General features: G+C 31.3%; 1 protein-coding gene across 3 annotated transcripts; it reads left to right on the forward strand.

The window, feature by feature from the left end:
• The first annotated feature begins 7,815 nt into the window (after window positions 1–7,815).
• Window positions 7,816–21,656, forward strand: LOC114541047. 3 transcript variants are annotated; one of them, XR_003689185.1, is made up of 5 exons: window positions 7,816–7,960; window positions 16,570–17,384; window positions 17,699–17,758; window positions 20,339–20,404; window positions 21,606–21,656. XR_003689185.1 is itself a non-coding variant. In XM_028561037.1 (4 exons), exons 2-3 carry the CDS (start codon window positions 16,815–16,817, stop codon window positions 17,747–17,749), a joined length of 621 nt encoding a protein of 206 aa, XP_028416838.1. In that variant the 5' UTR covers window positions 7,816–7,960; window positions 16,570–16,814; the 3' UTR covers window positions 17,750–17,758; window positions 20,339–21,462. The 3 variants fall into 3 exon arrangements, 1 of the variants encoding a protein (XP_028416838.1); XR_003689184.1 differs by lacking the exon at window positions 21,606–21,656 and adding an exon at window positions 20,881–21,462; XM_028561037.1 differs by lacking the exon at window positions 21,606–21,656 and having other exon boundaries at window positions 20,339–21,462.
• Window positions 21,657–22,043: the final 387 nt, after the last annotated feature.

The raw sequence follows: 22,043 nt of genomic DNA on the forward strand, positions 1-22,043 counted from the left end.
AGCACTTTAACGCAGCAAAAAATCACTTTCTTTTTCCAAGAAACAAAAATCATTTTAAGAATTTTTTTTCAAAATGAGTTCAAATTTTCTTGCGAGAACAATTGCTTAACCAATTATGTAAAAATGTGCACATCATTCTAGGATCCTCATTACTAGTTAGGGATTGAATCTCAGATAGGACACGTTAACCACCTTCATTGACGTTAGAAAATTAAAGTATTTAGATATTATTGTTGAGATGTGAACAAAATCTCTTGCCGTACTTTAAGAAAAAAATAAAACTTATATAATGCATGTGCAATGTAATAATGTGTACAACATTAACTCTTGTGTCTTCCTAATGAGTGCAAAATGTGGACAACATTCTGGGGTCTTCCACAGAGATGCAGGGTGTTTACAACATTGTGGGGTACGTCTTCTTGCAAGGAGTGCAAAAATGTGCACAACATTCTGGGGTCTTCCTACGGTAGAGTTGTCGTTCTTATTTTCTCGGCTTCTCGACGATATAGAAGCAGGTGCAATGTAAGAGTATATACTAGAAAATATTCTAGTGTAAAAGAACGGTAACTTAACCCGACGACGAGCCGTTTAAAACTCCTACAAATAGAAAAAGCTCATCATTTGAAGAACATTTTCTGAAATTTTCTTGCAAAAACGTTGGGAAAATTAAACTTACTTATTTTTAAGAAATATTTTCTGAAGAATGTATTAGATAAGTAAATATTTAAAGATAATTTCTTGTATATATTTGAATAAATTTGTTAAAATTAGTCCAAATTTTGTTGTTAGAATGATAAAAATTTTCTCAATTATTTTCGTATGAATTTTTTCCTTAAAGATTTTTCTAAAATAAGAAAAGTGTTGCGCAGAGATAGTTTCTTAGCTTAAGAAAATTTTCTTACATTGTACCAAATTTTCTTAAAGAAAATGTTCATAACAAAAACAATTTTGTAAAGAAATTTTTCTTAATAAAAAAAATTTCTTATTTCTCAAGGAAATATTTCTTAAGATAATAGAAAGATTTGTTTTATTTTAAAAAAGTGTTACTAAGACAAGGTGAATATACCTAAAAAACCAACAACAAATTTAAGGGTGTTTGGTGATATGTACCGAGACTTAAGCGAAGAATTATTTAACGCAGCAAAAAATCATTTTTTTTTTTCTGGTGTCTTCGTGATGAGTGCAAAAATGTGCACAACATTCTGGGGTCTTCCAGAGAAGTGCAAAGGTGTACAAAATTGTGGGTACGTCTTCCTGCAAGGAGTGCAAAAATGTGTGCAACATTCTAGGGTCTTCCTAAGGACGTATATATGCATAACTTTTCGTCCCACGGTAGCGTTGCCATTCTTATGACGTGCGAGGTATTTTCTCGGCTTCTCGACTAATCTTTGAATCAGGTATTTTCTCGGCTTCTCGACGAAATAGAAGCAGCTGCAATGTGAGATTTTCTAGTGTAAAAGAACGGCAACTTAATCCGATGGCGACCCCTTAAAAACTCATTTAAATGGAAAATTTTCATCATTTGAAGAACATTTTCTTAAATTTTCTTGTAAAAACATTGGGAAAATTAAATTCACTTATTTTTAAAAAATATTTTCTCAAGAATCGAATGTATTAGATAAGTAGAATATTTAAACATAATTTCTTGTATATAGTTTGAATAAATTTGTTGAAATTAGTCCAAATTTTGTTATTAGAATAATAACAATTTTTTTAATTATTTTCTTAAGAATTTTTTCCTTAAAGATATTCCTAAAATAAGAAAAGTGTTCCGCAGATATAATTTCTTAGTTTAAGAAAATGTTCTTACATTAGGCCAAATTTTATTAAAGAAATGCTCATAACGAAAAAAAATTTGTAAAGAAATTTTTCTTAATAAAAGGTAAATTTCTTATTTCTCAAGAAAATATTTCTTAAGATAATAGAAAGATTTGTTTTATATTAAAAAAAAATGTTACTAAGACAAGGTGAATATACCAAAACAAACCCTACAACCAAATCGAGGGTGTTTGGTGATATGTACCGAGACTTAAGAATAATTATTTAATGGAGCAAAAAATCACTTTCTTTTTTAAAGAAACAAAAATCATTTTAGGAATTTTTTTGAAAATGAGTTCAAATTTTCTTGCGAAAACAATTGCTTAACCAATCATCTAAAAATGTGCACATCATTCTAGGATCTGAATTAATAGTTAGACATTGAATCTCAGATAGGACACGTTACCCACCTTCATTGATGTTAGAGAAAATATTTCGATATCGTTGTTATGATCTGAACAAAATCCCTTGCCGTACTTAAAGAAAAAATAAAATTTATATAATGCATGTGCAAATAATAATGTGTACAACGTTAATTCTGGTGTCTTCCTGATGAGTGCTAAATGTGTACAACATTCTGTGGTTTTCCAGAGAAGTGCAAACGGTTTACAAAATTGTGGTACGTCTTCCTGCAAGAAGTTAGAAATGTGTACAACATTCTGGGGTCTTCCTAAGGAGGTATATATGCATAACTTTTCATACCACGGTAGCGTGGCTATTCTTGTGACGCGCGCAAATGAGGTATTTTCTCGACGATATAGAAGCAGGTGCAATGTAAGAGTATATACTAGAAAATATTCTAGTGTAAAAGAACGGTAACTTAACCCGATGACGAGCCGTTTAAAACTCCTACAAATAGAAAAAGTTCATCATTTGAAGAACAATTTCTGAAATTTTCTTGCAAAAACGTTGGGAAAATTAAACTTACTTATTTTTAAGAAATATTTTCTGAAGAATGTATTAGATAAGTAAAATATTTAAAGATAATTTCTTGTATATAGTTTGAATAAATTTGTTAAAATTAGTCCAAATTTTGTTGTTAGAATGATAAAAATTTTCTCAATTATTTTCGTATGAATTTTTTCCTTAAAGATATTTCTAAAATAAGAAAAGTGTTGCGCAGAGATAGTTTCTTAGCTTAAGAAAATTTTCTTACATTGTACCAAATTTTCTTAAAGAAAATGTTCATAACAAAAACAATTTTGTAAAGAAATTTTTCTTAATATAAAAAAATTTCTTATTTCTCAAGGAAATATTTCTTAAGATAATAGAAAGATCTGTTTTATTTTAAAAAAGTGTTACTAAGACAAGGTGAATATACCCAAAAAAACAAAACAAATTTAAGGGTGTTTGGTGATATGTACCGAGACTTAAGCGAAGAATTATTTAACGCAGCAAAAAATCATTTTCTTTTTTTCTGGTGTCTTCGTGATGAGTGCAAAAATGTGTACAACATTCTGGGGTCTTCCAGAGAAGTGCAAAGGTGTACAAAATTGTGGGGTACGTCTTCCTGCAAGGAGTGCAAAAATGTGTGCAACATTCTAGGGTCTTCCTAAGGACGTATATATGCGTAACTTTTCGTCCCACGGTAGCGTTGCCATTCTTATGACGTGCGAGGTATTTTCTCGGCTTCTCGACTCATCTTTGAATCAGGTATTTTCTCGGCTTCTCGACGAAATAGAAGCAGCTGCAATGTGAGAGTTATTTTCTAGTGTAAAAGAACGGCAACTTAACCCGATGACGACCCCTTAAAAACTCATTTAAATGGAAAATTTTCATCATTTGAAGAACATTTTTTAAATTTTCTTGTAAAAACATTGGGAAAATTAAATTCACTTATTTTTTGAAAAATATTTTCTCAAGAATCGAATGTATTAGATAAGTAGAATATTTAAACATAATTTCTTGTAATAGTTTGAATAAATTTGTTGAAATTAGTCCAAATTTTGTTATTAGAATAATAACAATTTTTTTAATTATTTTCTTAAGAATTTTTTCCTTAAAGATATTCCTAAAATAAGAAAAGTGTTCCGCAGATATAATTTCTTAGTTTAAGAAAATGTTCTTACATTAGGCCAAATTTTATTAAAGAAATGCTCATAACGAAAAAAAATTTGTAAAGAAATTTTTCTTAATAAAAGGTAAATTTCTTATTTCTCAAGAAAATATTTCTTAAGATAATAGAAAGATTTGTTTTATATTAAAAAAATGTTACTAAGACAAGGTGAATATACCAAAACAAACCCTACAACCAAATCGAGGGTGTTTGGTGATATGTACCGAGACTTAAGCGAATAATTATTTAACGGAGCAAAAAATCACTTTCTTTTTTAAAGAAACAAAAATCATTTTAAGAATTTTTTTGAAAATGAGTTCAAATTTTCTTCCAAAAACATTTGCTTAACCAATCATCTAAAAATGTGCACATCATTCTAGGATCTGAATTAATAGTTAGACATTGAATCTCAGATAGGACACGTTACCCACCTTCATTGATGTTAGAGAAAATATTTCGATATCCTTGTTATGATTTGAACAAAATCCCTTGCAGTACTTAAAGAAAAAATAAAATTTATTTAATGCATGTGCAATATAATAATGTGTACAACGTTAATTCTGGTGTCTTCCTGATGAGTGCTAAATGTGTACAACATTCTGTGGTTTTCCAGAGAAGTGCAAACGGTTTACAAAATTGTGGTACGTCTTACTGCAAGGAGTTAAAAATGTGTACAACATTCTGGGGTCTTCCTAAGGAGGTATATATGCATAACTTTTCATACCACGGTAGCGTGGCTATTCTTGTGACGCGCGCAAATGAGGTATTTTCTCGGCGATATAAAAGCAGCTGCAATGTGAAAGTATACTAGAAAATATTCGAGTGTAAAAGAACGGCAACTTAACCCGACGACGACCCCTTTAAAACTCCCTCAAATAGAAAATGTTCATCATTTGAAGAAAATTTTCTGAAATTTTCTTGTAAAAACATCGGGAAAATTAATCTTACTTATTTTTGAAAAAATTTTTTTAAGAATGTATTAGATAGGTAGAATATTTAAGATAATTTCTTGTATATAGTTTGAATAAATTTGTTAAAATTAGTTCAAATTTTTTTTTGTTAGAATACTGAAAATTTTCCTAATTATTTTCTTAAGAATTTTTTCCTTAAAAAATTCCTAAAATAAGAAAAGTGTTGCGCGGAGATAATTTTTTAGTGTAAGAAAATTTTCTTACATTAGCCCAAATTTTCTTAGAGAAAAGTTGATAACATGAAAAATTTTAATATAAAGAAAATTTCTTATTGATCAAGAATATATTTCTTAAGATAAAAAAAGATATGTTTTATAATAAAAGTTTTAATAGGACAAGGTGAATATACCTGAAAAAAACCAACAACAAAATCGAGGGTGTTTGGTGATATGTTCCGAGACGTGAATAATTATTTAGCAGCAAAAAATCACTTTCTCTTTTAAAGAAACAAAAATAATTTTAAGAATTTTTCAAAATAAGTTCAAATTTCCTTGGGAGAACAATTGATTGACCAATCATGTAAAAATTTGCACATATTCTAGGATCCTCATTACTTGTTTGAGATTGATCTCAGATAGGACACGTTAATCTGCATTGATATTAGAGCTAACCATATATGAACGATAGTTATAAACACAATAACCAAACAAATTTTTAAAGTGATAGAATTGCCTGTATTTAAATCTAAATATTACGAGGAGTCACCTTCTCCAATAATTTTTAATTGCCGTTGATTTTCACACTGTGTTAGTTTGTGCTACTGAAGGAAACAAATGTGAGATATATTGGGGATGCACTGCGAGCTGTGAACACGCCCTTGCCCCATCCCCGATCTATATAGTTTAAATCCATCAATGTTCTTACTAAGAAAATTTACCAAAAAAAAATAAGAAAATGTTAAGACATCTAGGCTTTTTAGCAAATAAAGACCAGAACGATGGTTGTGCAAAAGCTATATCTATAAAGGCTTGCTGGAAACTAGCACTTCTTAAAGAGCAGTTTCGTGGGTGTGAAGAATAGAAATAACAGCAGGCAATGAGGAACGATGAGTGGTTGGCATTATAGGACCATACGTTTGCTAGGGATAGATCGCCAGATGGGACCTTAGAATTTATATGTCCAGACATCGCGTTTGAGGATAAGCGGACAATGGAAGGAATAACGTGTTGAGGTATAAGAATCTGCTTAAAACCGAACATCCAAAACTAAGTGAGAAACGACAGAAATAAGTAAAGTTAGTGATGGAACAGATGAAATTAAGAAGATGGCAAAAATGAAAAATAATACCCGTTGTAGTAAGTGTGACAGGGATTGTGACTAGGGATGGGATGAATGGGATGAACTAAAGTATATCCAGCTGATCTGAGATCATGAGTGTCGAAGTCATATGCAATGAAGGAAATGATAATTCAGTTTTGTCGAAGATCTGGTTTCTGATTGGTTGATTTTTATACTAAGATAAGCTGGATACCAGGAATTGGTGAAGGGCAATGAAGAGATGCAGAAGATGGTGTATGCAATGCTCTCCCCAGACCCATCCAGGTAAATTGCAGGGAAAATTTGTAACAAGCTTCAATAGACATCATTGCAGCTGCCCAAGAAGTATTATATCGGCTATTGCTGAACATATTAGAGTATACAAAAGTAATTTGCTAGTGCTATAACACATACATTTGGTTATAAAAACACAATTTGATATAAATTGTATTGTGAATTTAATATAAATTGTGTAGGGCTTGTTAATTTATCCAAGGAAGAGTCAGAAGTGCAATTTATCACGAAATACGCCGAATCTTAACATTTTGGTTGTGGAGGCACGAGGCTTACAAACAGAAGACCACTGAGCTGTATTATAATTATAATATAGCTCAGTGCAGATGACAGAGCAGTGAACTGGGACAGAGAGAGAGCAATGGGACAATGGGGCCACCAGTGAGCTCTCTCTCTCTCTCTAGGTGAAAAAAGGGTGCTTTAGTAACCTTTTCTCTCTAACGATATTATTGGTCGATAATTTTGCAGAAAAGTTTCGTTTTTTTTAAAAAAATTGAAATTTCATGTCATTTTGTGCTTCATAGAAAAAATTGGGCAGTTTCATTACTGGAAAAGTTTCTGTGCCCTTAAGAACACAATGGAGGTTACAAAAGATCCTTGTGCAGTGCTTACGCCTTAAATGAATAAAATATCGATTTGTTTGCATGGAATTGTAATAAATACACTATATAAGACATTTTAGTTGATTATCTTCATAAGCACTACCCTTTATTATCGTTTTTCTGTTTTATTCAAATTTTCAAGTGGGAATATTATGAACCTTTCCCAGGCTGACATCCCATTTTTATGAAATTGAAAATTGATATACGAAATAGGGTTCTACTACTAAATTTCATCAAAATTTGACAAAATTTGGACTGAATGTCAGAGTTGGTTATTTATAAAAGGCATTAAAATTTGGGCCTGATCAGATATTTCCTTCCTATGATTTTTTAATTGTTTTTGGCCAACTGCAAGGTTACAAAAGATCCCTATTGCAAGAAAATCAAAGTTTTTCATAAATCTGCATTTAACAAACCAGTAAAAATTGCCTTAAGCCTACCCGAGTGATTCATCCATTTCTTTCTTAAATCATTTTTTTTCGACAGAATTTCTGAAATTTTGGCAATCCTTTATAAACCTTGCATATCAGAACAAAGCTCTTGGGCGAAACAATGAATGCAAGCTCATTTATTTTATTTTTTAATATCTTAAAAACTCGGAAAACGATTGGAACTGGTTTTTAAATAGAAATCCGCCTTTTCACTGATCTACTTAATGACAGCTCAGGGGATATGCTTTGTTTTTTTTAAAATTCGGATAGACTTGTATCCCCAATACTTTTCTAAAAAAAATTAGTAATTAAAATTACAAAGACAGAAGGCAGAAATGGCAAAGGCAGAAATGGTTTTTTCGTTCCCAGTTCCAGACCCCCTTTACGCGTGGTTTGCTCGCGATATTTGCTAATCAGTATTGTTGCTTGGACTGTGTATCTTTCGGTGGTTTTCTTCAGTTTTTTTCGTATCTTTGTGATTTGGCGTGTACAGAGGAAGATCCTAGTTGTATCTAAAAGTGTGCAGCTAAGGTAAGACGATTTTGACTACCCGTAGTATTTTAATTATTTTGTTTATCATAGCCGAGCATAGCGTCGCCAGACGCCAGTCAAACCTAACACTTAAATATAACAGGAAATATTGTAGATCGTTTCTAAATTCAAGTGAATAAAAGTTACACTGAGTTTAGCATCCGATTACACTACGTTTTAGTTTTATTTTATATATCTGTGATCTACACATTAAAATCATTGTGCATGACTGCTTTACATTAATTTCAAATGTGCATCAGTGAATTTCACACTTCTGTGATTCCTTATGGTTTTATGGTATCAATTATCAAGTCACAATGGCACTAAAAATATTCAAAATATATCCCAGCTTGTTCTATAATATCTACACATGATTCTATAATATTGACTGTTTGCTTACAATATTCTATAATATTGACTGTTTGCTTACATGATCTATAATATTGATTTGTTTGCTTACATCATTCTATAATATTGACTGTTTGCTTACATGATTCAATAATATTGACTGTTTGCTTACATGATTCTATAAAATTGACTGTTTGCTTACATGATTCTATAATATTGACTGCTTGCTTACATGATTCTATAATATTGACCGTTTGCTTACATATTCTATAATATTGACTGTTTGCTTACATGATTCTATAATATTGACTGTTTGCTTACATGATTCTATAATATTGACTTTGCTTACATGGTTCTATAATATGGAGTTTGGTTACATGATTCTATAATATTGACTTGTTTGCTTACATGATTCAATAATATTGACTGTTTGCTTACATGATTCTATAATATTGACTGTTTGCTCACATGATTCTATAATATTGATTTGTTTGCTTACATGATTCTATAATATTGACTGTTTGCTTACATGATTTATAATATTGACTGTTTGCTTACATGATTCTATAATATTGACTGTTTGCTTACATGATTCTATAATATTGACTGTTTGCTTACATGATTCTATAATATTGATTTGTTTGCTTACATGATTCTATAATATTTACCGTTTGCTTACAATATTCTATAATATTGACTGTTTGCTAACATGATTCTATAATATTGACTGTTTGCTTACATGATTCTATAATATTAACTTTTTGCTTACATGGTTCTATAATATTGAGTTTGCTTACATGATTCTATATATTGACTGTTTGCTTACATGATTCATAATATTGACTGTTTGCTTACATGATTCTATAATATTGATGTTTGCTTACATGATATAAAATTGACTGTTTGCTTACATGATTCTATAATATTGACTGTTTGCTTACATGATTCTTAATATTGACTGTTTGCTTACATGATTGAATAATATTGACTGTTTGCTTACATGATTCTATAATATTGACTGTTTGCTTACATGATTCAATAATATTGACTGTTTGCTTACATGATTCTATAATATTGATGTTTGCTTACATGATTCTATAATATTGACCGTTTCTACATGATTCTATAATATTGACCGTTTTGCTTACATTCTATAATATTGACTGTTTGCTTACATGATTCTATAATATTGACTTGTTTGCTTACATGATTCTATAATATTGACTGTTTGCTTACATGATTCTATAATATTGACTGTTTGCTTACATGATTCTATAATATTGACTGTTTGCTTACATGATTCTATAATATTGACTGTTTGCTTACATGATTCTATAATATTGACTGTTTGCTTACATGATTCTATAATATTGACTGTTTGCTTACATGATTCTATAATATTGACTGTTTGCTTACATGATTCTATAATATTGACTGTTTGCTTACATGATTCTATAATATTGACTGTTTGCAATGATTCTATAATATTGACTGTTTGCTTACATGATTCTATAATATTGACTGTTTGCTTACATGATTATAATATTGACTGTTTGCTTACATGATTCTATAATATTGACTGTTTGCTTACATGATTCTATAATATTGACTGTTTGCTTACATGATTCTATAATATTGACTGTTTGCTTACATGATTCTATAATATTGACTGTTTGCTTACATGATTCTATAATATTGACTGTTTGCTTACATGATTCTATAATATTGACTGTTTGCTTACATGATTCTATAATATTGACTGTTTGCTTACATGATTCTATAATATTGACTGTTTGCTTACATGATTCTATAATATTGACTGTTTGCTTACATGATTCTATAATATTGACTGTTTGCTTACATGATTCTATAATATTGACTGTTTGCTTACATGATTCTATAATATTGACTGTTTGCTTACATGATTCTATAATATTGACTGTTTGCTTACATGATTCTATAATATTGACTGTTTGCTTACATGATTCTATAATATTGACTGTTTGCTTACATGATTCTATAATATTGACTGTTTGCTTACATGATTCTAATATTGACTGTTTGCTTACATGATTCTATAATATTGACTGTTTGCTTACATGATTCTATAATATTGACTGTTTGCTTACATGATTCTATAATATTGACTGTTTGCTTACATGATTCTATAATATTGACTGTTTGCTTACATGATTCTATAATATTGACTGTTTGCTTACATGATTCTATAATATTGACTGTTTGCTTACATGATTCTATAATATTGACTGTTTGCTTACATGATTCTATAATATTGACTGTTTGCTTACATGATTCTATAATATTGACTGTTTGCTTACATGATTCTATAATATTGACTGTTTGCTTACATGATTCTATAATATTGACTGTTTGCTTACATGATTCTATAATATTGACTGTTTGCTTACATGATTCTATAATATTGACTGTTTGCTTACATGATTCTATAATATTGACTGTTTGCTTACATGATTCTATAATATTGACTGTTTGCTTACATGATTCTATAATATTGACTGTTTGCTTACATGATTCTATAATATTGACTGTTTGCTTACATGATTCTATAATATTGACTGTTTGCTTACATGATTCTATAATATTGACTGTTTGCTTACATGATTCTATATATTGACTGTTTGCTTACACATGATTCTATAATATTGACTGTTTGCTTACATGATTCTATAATATTGACTGTTTGCTTACATGATTCTATAATATTGACTGTTTGCTTACATGATTCTATAATATTGACTGTTTGCTTACATGATTCTATAATATTGACTGTTTGCTTACATGATTCTATAATATTGACTGTTTGCTTACATGATTCTATAATATTGACTGTTTGCTTACATGATTCTATAATATTGACTGTTTGCTTACATGATTCTATAATATTGACTGTTTGCTTACATGATTCTATAATATTGACTGTTTGCTTACATGATTCTAATATTGACTGTTTGCTTACATGATTCTATAATATGACTGTTTGCTTACATGATTCTATAATATGACTGTTTGCTTACATGATTCTATAATATTGACTGTTTGCTTACATGATTCTATAATATTGACTGTTTGCTTACATGATTCTATAATATTGACTGTTTGCTTACATGATTCTATAATATTGACTGTTTGCTTACATGATTCTATAATATTGACTGTTTGCTTACATGATTCTATAATATTGACTGTTTGCTTACATGATTCTATAATATTGACTGTTTGCTTACATGATTCTATAATATTGACTGTTTGCTTACATGATTCTATAATATTGACTGTTTGCTTACATGATTCTATAATATTGACTGTTTGCTTACATGATTCTATAATATTGACTGTTTGCTTACATGATTCTATAATATTGACTGTTTGCTTACATTCTATAATATTGACTGTTTGCTTACATGATTCTATAATATTGACTGTTTGCTTACATGATTTATAATATTGACTGTTTGCTTACATGATTCTATAATATTGACTGTTTGCTTACATGATTCTATAATATTGACTGTTTGCTTACATGATTCTATAATATTGACTGTTTGCTTACATGATTCTATAATATTGACTGTTTGCTTACATGATTCTATAATATTGACTGTTTGCTTACATGATTCTATAATATTGACTGTTTGCTTACATGATTCTATAATATTGACTGTTTGCTTACATGATTCTATAATATTGACTGTTTGCTTACATGATTCTATAATATTGACTGTTTGCTTACATGATTCTATAATATTGACTGTTTGCTTACATGATTCTATAATATTGACTGTTTGCTTACATGATTCTATAATATTGACTGTTTGCTTACATGATTCTATAATATTGACTGTTTGCTTACATGATTCTATAATATTGACTGTTTGCTTACATGATTCTATAATATTGACTGTTTGCTTACATGATTCTATAATATTGACTGTTTGCTTACATGATTCTATAATATTGACTGTTTGCTTACATGATTCTATAATATTGACTGTTTGCTTACATGATTCTATAATATTGACTTTTGCTTACATGATTCTATAATATTGATGTTTGCTTACATGATTCTATAATATTGACTGTTTGCTTACATGATTCTATAATATTGACTGTTTGCTTACATGATTCTATAATATTGACTGTTTGCTTACATGATTCTATAATATTGACTGTTTGCTTACATGATTCTATAATATTGACTGTTTGCTTACATGATTCTATAATATTGACTGTTTGCTTACATGATTCTATAATATTGACTGTTTGCTTACATGATTCTATAATATTGACTGTTTGCTTACATGATTCTATAATATTGACTGTTTGCTTACATGATTCTATAATATTGACTGTTTGCTTACATGATTCTATAATATTGACTGTTTGCTTACATGATTCTATAATATTGACTGTTTGCTTACATGATTCTATAATATTGACTGTTTGCTTACATGATTCTATAATATTGACTGTTTGCTTACATGATTCTATAATATTGACTGTTTGCTTACATGATTCTATAATATTGACTGTTTGCTTACATGATTCTATAATATTGACTGTTTGCTTACATGATTCTATAATATTGACTGTTTGCTTACATGATTCTATAATATTGACTGTTTGCTTACATGATTCTATAATATTGACTGTTTGCTTACATGATTCTATAATATTGACTGTTTGCTTACATGATTCTATAATATTGACTGTTTGCTTACATGATTCTATAATATTGACTTTTGCTTACATGATTCTATAATATTGACTGTTTGCTTACATGATTCTATAATATTGACTGTTTGCTTACATGATTCTATAATATTGACTGTTTGCTTACATGATTCTATAATATTGACTGTTTGCTTACATGATTCTATAATATTGACTGAATTTTGCTTACATGATTCTATAATATTGACTGTTTGCTTACATGATTCTATAATATGACTGTTTGCTTACATGATTCTATAATATTGACTGTTTGCTTACATGATTCTATAATATTGACTGTTTGCTTACATGATTCTATAATATTGACTGTTTGCTTACATGATTCTATAATATTGACTGTTTGCTTACATGATTCTATAATATTGACTGTTTGCTTACATGATTCTATAATATTGACTGTTTGCTTACATGATTCATAATATTGACTGTTTGCTTACATGATTCTATAATACTGTTTGCTTACATGATTCTATAATATTGACTGTTTGCTTACATGATTCTATAATATTGACTGTTTGCTTACATGATTCTATAATATTGACTGTTTGCTTACATGATTCTATAATATTGACTGTTTGCTTACATGATTCTATAATATTGACTGTTTGCTTACATGATTCTATAATATTGACTGTTTGCTTACATGATTCTATAATATTGACTGTTTGCTTACATGATTCTATAATATTGACTGTTTGCTTACATGATTCTATAATATTGACTGTTTGCTTACATGATTCTATAATATTGACTGTTTGCTTACATGATTCTATAATATTGACTGTTTGCTTACATGATTCTATAATATTGACTGTTTGCTTACATGATTCTATAATATTGACTGTTTGCTTACATGATTCTATAATATTGACTGTTTGCTTACATGATTCTATAATATTGACTGTTTGCTTACATGATTCTATAATATTGACTGTTTGCTTACATGATTCTATAATATTGACTGTTTGCTTACATGATTCTATAATATTGACTGTTTGCTTACATGATTCTATAATATTGACTGTTTGCTTACATGATTCTATAATATTGACTGTTTGCTTACATGATTCTATAATATTGACTGTTTGCTTACATCTATAATATGACTGTTTGCTTACATGATTCTATAATATTGACTGTTTGCTTACATGATTCTATAATATTGACTGTTTGCTTACATGATTCTATAATATTGACTGTTTGCTTACATGATTCTATAATATTGACTGTTTGCTTACATGATTCTATAATATTGACTGTTTGCTTACATGATTCTATAATATTGACTGTTTGCTTACATGATTCTATAATATTGACTGTTTGCTTACATGATTCTATAATATTGACTGTTTGCTTACATGATTCTATAATATGACTGTTTGCTTACATGATTCTATAATATGACTGTTTTGCTACTGATCATAATATTGACTGTTTGCTTACATGATTCTGTAATATGACTTTTGCTTACATGATTCTATAATATTGACTGTTTGCTTACATGATTCTATAATATTGACTGTTTGCTTACATGATTCTATAATATTGATTTGTTTGCTTACATGATTCTATAATATTGACCGTTTGCTTACAATATTCTATAATATTGACTGTTTGCTTACATGATTCTATAATATTGACTTTTTGCTTAAATGATTCTATAATATTAACTTTTTGCTTACATGGTTCTATAATATTGATTTGTTTGCTTACATGATTCTATAATATTGACTGTTTGGTTACATGATTCTATAATATTGATTGTTTCCTTACATCATTCTATAATATTCACTGTTTGCTTACATGATTCTATAATATTGACTGTTAGCTTACATGATTCTATAATATTGACTGTTTGCTTACATGATTCTATAATATTGACTGTTTGTTTACATGATTCTATAATATTGACTGTTTGCTTACATGATTTTATAATATTGACTGTTTGTGTTACATGATTCTATAATATTGACTGTTTGCTTACATGATTCTTTAATATTGACTTTTTGCTTACATTATTCGATAATATTGAATGTTTGCTTACATGATTCTATAATATTGAATGTTTGCTTACATGATTCGATAATATTGACTGTTTGCTTACATGATTCGATAATATTGAATGTTTGCTTACATGATTCGATAATATTGAATGTTTGCTTACATGATTCTATAATATTGAATGTTTGCTTACATGATTCTATAATATTGACTGTTTGCTTACATGATTCTATAATATTGAATGTTTGCTTACATGATTCGATAATATTGAATGTTTGCTTACATGATTCGATAATATTGACTGTTTGCTTACATGATTCTATAATATTGACTGTTTGCTTACATGATTCTTTAATATTGACTTTTTGCTTACATGATTCGATAATATTGAATGTTTGCTTACATGATTCTATAATATTGACTGTACTTTTGTGTTACATGATTCTATAATAATGACTATTGGCTTACATGATTCTTTAATATTGACTTTTTGCTTACATGATTCGATAATATTGAATGTTTGCTTACATGATTCTATAATATTGACTGTTTGCTTACATGATTCTATAATATTGAATGTTTGCTTACATGATTCGATAATATTGACTGTTTGCTTACATGATTCTATAATATTGAATGTTTGCTTACATGATTCTATAATATTGACTGTACTTTTGTTTTACATGATTCTATAATAATGACTGTTGGCTTACATGATTCTATAATATGGACTGTTTGCTTACATGATTCTATAATATTGACTGTTTGCTTACTTGGTTCTATAATAATGACTGTTAGCTTACATGATTCTATAATATGAACTGTTTGCTTACATGATTCTATAATATTGACTGTTTGCTTACATGATTCTATAATATTGACTGTTTGCTTACATGATTCTATAATATTGACTGTTTGCTTACATGATTCTATAATATTGACTGTTTGTTACATGATTCTATAATATTGACTGTTTGCTTACATGATTCTATAATATTGACTGTTTGCTTACATGATTCTATAATATTGACTGTTTGCTTACATGATTCTATAATATTGACTGTACTTTTGTGTTACATGATTCTATAATATTGACTGTTTGCTTACATGATACTATAATATTTACTGTTTTCTTACATGATTCTATTACCACCTATAATTATGGAGTTGCAAGAGTGGATGGCGTCACCTGATGGCAGCAAAAAGGATGAAAAAACGGTTTTGCAACATGGTTTTCAGCTTTATATCATGCTAAAAGCCATTAATGATTTAGAGAACATTCAGTCCCGGTTTGACCTGAAGTTAATACGTCAAGCATTTTTAAGTGTGCATGCATGTGAAACAGAAAAAGTATGAAGCTGGCACAATCAAGTCGTATTTGATGAGTATTCATTTGTCCTGTCCGACAAACCAGATACAATTAAATTCAGTTGGGTAGACGTAAGCTCAGCGCGAGAAAAAGTAAAGATGTGGTCTTCATCTTACAGGAGAGAATCAAGCACAAGGAAATGGCAAAAGCTTGAAGAAGATATGCTGAATCGTTTGACACCATCAAACATCAGGAAGTTGGAGAAAAGCGCAGCAGCTCGATAGGCGGCTAAGATCATTGACCAATACTCCGATCCAGCTGAGTCCACGCCTGTCACTCTATCCAGTTTTACCTTGGTTAGGGATTTCCTGTTCACTCAAATCTTTATAGACAATGCCAATCGACCAGGTGTCCTAGCACATAATGACGATGGAGGAATTTACAAACATCCGAAAGCAAGATGACTATTACCTCATAACAGTGAAGAAGCACAAAACTGCACATGTTCATGGACCAGCTCGTGTTGTATTGAGTGAAAAACTGAAGGCGTGGCTGTCAATATTCGTTGGCATAATGCGAGCCCATGTTACCACCCGAATGAATGGCCCAGTATTCATATCCTGGAACGGAAACCCTATGAATTCTGTGCACATCACTAAGGCAGTACAATCTGTCTTTAAAAAAGCTGGAGTGGATGTTAAAGTAACATCGACATCGTTTCGGAAAGCAGCAGTGACGAAAGTTAATGTCGATAAGCCAGAGATGAGTGCGAAATTGGCTAGCCTTATGGCTCACAACGAAGCGACGGCAAAGAGATATTATCTCCTGACAGAGAAATCCAAAACTTCCATAGAGGCTTCACGAAATCTTGGTCGCCTGATGCGAACTGATGACGAGTGTGGAGATAACATTGAGACTCCTTCATATGGCAGTTCATTTAGCTACGTTAAATACGAGAAATACAACGGGTCAAAGACAAGATTCTCTCCACGGGTACGCTATGAAAGCTTGTTTTCATACAACATAATTCATCGTAATTCACATGTCTTAATTCGTTGTAATTCGTTAATTGTTATGCGAAATCCGACATATGGAAACAGAACTACAATAAATACGTCATTTGAATTACGACGCGGAACCATGTATTTGTTTTATAAAAACCAGCCTTGAGTGGCTGACAATGCAAAGAATCCTTCCAGCCTCTCCCTACTTACAAAACTACTTCCCGCTACAATAACGATCCGTTATCGTGTATTATCAAAACCTTAAAGTGTTTTTTGTTATATATATTTTATTTATATTTGCAGATTCTGCGTAGAAGGATCGACTTGCTTTTTCCGGACAAAGAAGTCTATTAATGAAGTATGGTAAGTATATTCGTCATAAATAGACAGCTGGAATCTGATGCATTAGAGCTGTTTTCTTATTCAACTGTATATATATCGCAGAGTAGTGCGTATATTATTTTTCCTGGGCTCTCGGCTAGAGCTAAGGGCTTTGGAGGAATAAGAATGCAAAGGAATAACCGCTACGGTTCGCTACGATATACGGTGCAGTGGAAAACAGGCTTTATGTAACTAATCTTGATTTTATCACTTTTTAAATCATCTTGTATATTCCTGATTCACAGCGGACCGGTATTCCTCATCCTTCCCGCTGTGAATGCAACTTGGCTAGACTATATATGTTATGCCTTATTGATGGGATTTGATAAGGAATTTTTGCCTTATTTAAATTACAAAATCGGTGTACAACCTCGCGCTCGGCGGATAAAATGTATATGCGCGTCTTAGGATATGCTTAGTTAACGCCAAAAAAAAATTAGTATATTCATGGAAGAAGAAATGTCCCACAACACACGTTTTAATAGTGCATTATGCAAGTAAAGTGTATGCTTGTATAAAATTGTAAAACATTTTTCCTCATTACTAGTTTGATTTTGAATCTTAGATAGGACACGTGTTACTTCATTGATGTTAGAGAAAATATTTAGAAATCATTGTTGAGATTTGAATAAAATCCCTTGATGTATGCATGTGCAAAAAAAATGTGTACAACATTCTGGGGTCTTCCTGACGAGTGCAAAAATAATGTGTACAACATTCTGGGGTCTTCCTGAGGAGTGCAAAAATTAATGTGTACAACATTCTGGGGTCTTCCTGAAGAATGCAAAAATTAATGTGTACAACATTCTAGGGTCTTCCTGATGAGCGCAAAAATTAATGTGTACAACATTCTGGGGTCTTCCTGAGGAGTGCAAAAATTAATGTGTACAACATTCTGGGGTCTTCCTGAGGAGTGCAAAAATTAATGTGTACAACATTCTGGGGTCTTCCTGAGGAGTGCAAAAATTAATGTGTACAACATTCTGGGGTCTTCCTGAGGAGTGCAAAAATTAATGTGTACAACATTCTGGGGTCTTCCTGAGGAGTGCAAAAATTAATGTGTACAACATTCTGGGGTCTTCCTGAGGAGTGCAAAAATTAATGTGTACAACATTCTGGGGTCTTCCTGAGGAGTGCAAAAATTAATGTGTACAACATTCTGGGGTCTTCCTGAGGAATACAAAAATCAATGTGTACAACATTCTGGGGTCTTCCTGAGGAATACAAAAATCAATGTGTACAACATTCTGGGGTCTTCCTGAGGAATACAAAAATTAATGTGTACAACATTCTGGGGTCTTCCTGAGGAGTGCAAAGATTAATGTGTACAACATTCTGGGGTCTTCCTGAGGAATACAAAAATCAATGTGTACAACATTCTGGGGTCTTCCTGAGGAATACAAAAATAAATGTGTACAACATTCTGGGGTCTTCCTGAGGAGTGCAAAGATTAATGTGTACAACATTCTGGGGTCTTCCTGAGGAATACAAAAATTAATGTGTACAACATTCTGGGGTCTTCCTGAGGAGTGCAGAAATTAATGTGTACAACATTCTGGGGTCTTCCTGAGGAGTGCAAAAATTAATGTGTACAACATTCTGGGGTCTTCCTGAGGAGTGCAAAAATTAATGTGTACAACATTCTGGGTCTTCCTGAGGAGTGCAGAAATTAATGTGTACAACATTCTGGGGTCTTCCTGAGGAGTGCAAAAATTAATGTGTACAACATTCTGGGGTCTTCCTGAGGAGTGCAAAAATTAATGTGTACAACATTCTGGGGTCTTCCTGAGGAGTGCAAAAATTAATATGTTCAACATTCTGGGGTCTTCCTGAGGAGTGCAAAAATTAATATGTTCAACATTCTGGGGTCTTCCTGAGGAGTGCAAAAATTAATGTGTACAACATTCTGGGGTCTTCCTGAGGAGTGCAGAAATTAATGTGTACAACATTCTGGGGTCTTCCTGAGGAGTGCAAAAATTAATGTGTACAACATTCTGGGGTCTTCCTGAGGAGTGCAAAAATTAATGTGTACAACATTCTGGGGTCTTCCTGATGAGTGCAAAAGTTTTTTACAACATTCTGGGGTCTTCCTGAGTAGTGCAAAAATGTGTACAACATTCTGCGGTCTTCTGAGGAGTGCAAAAATGTGTACAACATTCTGGGGTCTTCCGGAGGAGTGCAAAAATGTGTACAATATTCTGGGGTCTTCCGGAGGAGTGCAAAAATGTGTACAATATTCTGGGAGAGATTCTGGGGTCTTCCTGAGGAGGTATATATGCATAAGTTTTCGTCCCATTCTTACAACGCTTTTCTCGGCTCCTCGAATGTGTACATCATTCTGGGTCTTCCAGGGGATTTTTCGTACTTTTAGTTTGTATTTACGTTTGATACTTTTTATCAAAAGCACATTCCCACTTAATAGCAGTAAGGTTTGAGAAATCAAATAATTACAAAGTCGAGCTATGCCATCCATGCAATCCCCATTTATTGCGGTATGTATCAATTATTAATTTGTACCAACCTTGAATCCCTGTTTTAAATGTATTTAAATTTACTTTTTAGAATATTTATGGAAGACGAAATCCGAATTGCAATTCTCTAATGAATACATTTGTCATTGGAATATGGGTAAGTGATGCTCATAAATAAACTTTCAGTCTTCAAGCAGGCCACTCTCCCGTCGGATTTATTGAAAAATGACCAGCACATACATATATCAGATGGGATTCAGCAAATATAGGGTAGGGTCGCAGCTCCTCGCAAGAACGATTTTCATGGGCTAAACTTTACAATACATTTCTGTTTCAACCAATAGCATAGCTTCGTTCTTTAGAAAGCATAGAAAAGCATTATCCAATTGGACGAAAGCTTCCGAGCTCTGCGTATTGAAGCAAAATATGTAAAGATTTCCTGCGCGTGTTATTTTCTTCATCATTGATCGAGTCATTATCAAAGTAGTTTTCCTGAATAGAAATCGCGATATGCTCAATATCATATTTATAATTCACCCTTAACAAGGGCATGCAAGTTCTCATAACATACCTCAGACTTGAAATTAAAATTCCAATTTACAATTGGTAGAAAAACGAACCCTTTTTTCACAGAATTTTAGAATTATTCCAGTGCCGAGTTATATGGAATAAAGAAAAGGGTATGCAGTCTTGACGAGGAACTGCCTTCTCATTGGTTGATTTTTGATGAAAAACGGCTTCTGAGAGCTCTGCATCATTTTCCGCCTTTATTATCTATAGTCACCAATTTTGTCGAAGGTCGCCTTACAATTTAACATGAAATATTGCTGTGCCTTCTATAAATGGCCAGCAATACAATATGCACACGCAACCAAAGGAATGCACCCGATTAGGTTAAATAAATGCCGCTATTCTATTTCTCTTTTAAAAACCCGCTTAGACCAGTTCATGCCCCTTGCTTCAACGTTTTAGGTGCAAAGTAATACGGAAAGATGCAATTTAGGTGCCATAGAGGAGTGAAGTTAGGTTTTGCTATAAAAATTTAAGTTTAAAAAAGAGAAAGTTATCAAGAGTTATTAAGGAATATTTAGGTAGTTTAGCTATATTAAAACGAACCATGTTTACTCGACAAAATGCATGTGTGATAGACAGTAAAAAGACACTGCATGTTAAGAATTAAAGTTTTTATTGTCAATAAAAATATATCTCCATGAAGGTCTACCTCACTGCTCAGTCCCCACATTGTTTACATCGAATCTTGAAAAGTCCACACAGTGAATACACTAGAAAACTACTGTCCCCACATTGTTTACACACGGCGCGTCCCCGTTATGATGATTTCATGTTTCTTGACACAGGTCCCCAGAGGGGCATAAAATTTTCTAGTCCACAGGATGACTGGCAAACAGGTATTAATGATCATGCAATTGTATAACAAGACGTTCTCAATTGCATTTTATGTATATATGCTAACGCGAGTAAAATGGAGTCGGATATAAATGCGCACTGCAATATAATCCTTTAGATTACTTGCCATGGCCGGTGGAATCGAGTTGGGCCACGATCATCCAATCATTCCGAATAAACATGACATGAAAGGTTGCCAGACCTTTAAAATGGCTTGGCTGAGGTTAGAGTAGTTGTTAGCTTAGTGGTTACAATTTAATAGGATGCATTTACTCACATTGAAACAACAATTGTTTGCAAACTTTTCTGACATTTGTCAAAAAATATGTGGGTAGATGCTACCTTGAAATATATATATATATAATTATATGATATAAAAAGTTTTCGCA

The sequence above is a fragment of the Dendronephthya gigantea genome, unplaced genomic scaffold, assembly GCF_004324835.1.
Source record: "Dendronephthya gigantea isolate DGI-Jeju-01 unplaced genomic scaffold, DenGig_1.0 000262F, whole genome shotgun sequence".
Taxonomy (NCBI): domain Eukaryota; kingdom Metazoa; phylum Cnidaria; class Anthozoa; order Malacalcyonacea; family Nephtheidae; genus Dendronephthya; species Dendronephthya gigantea.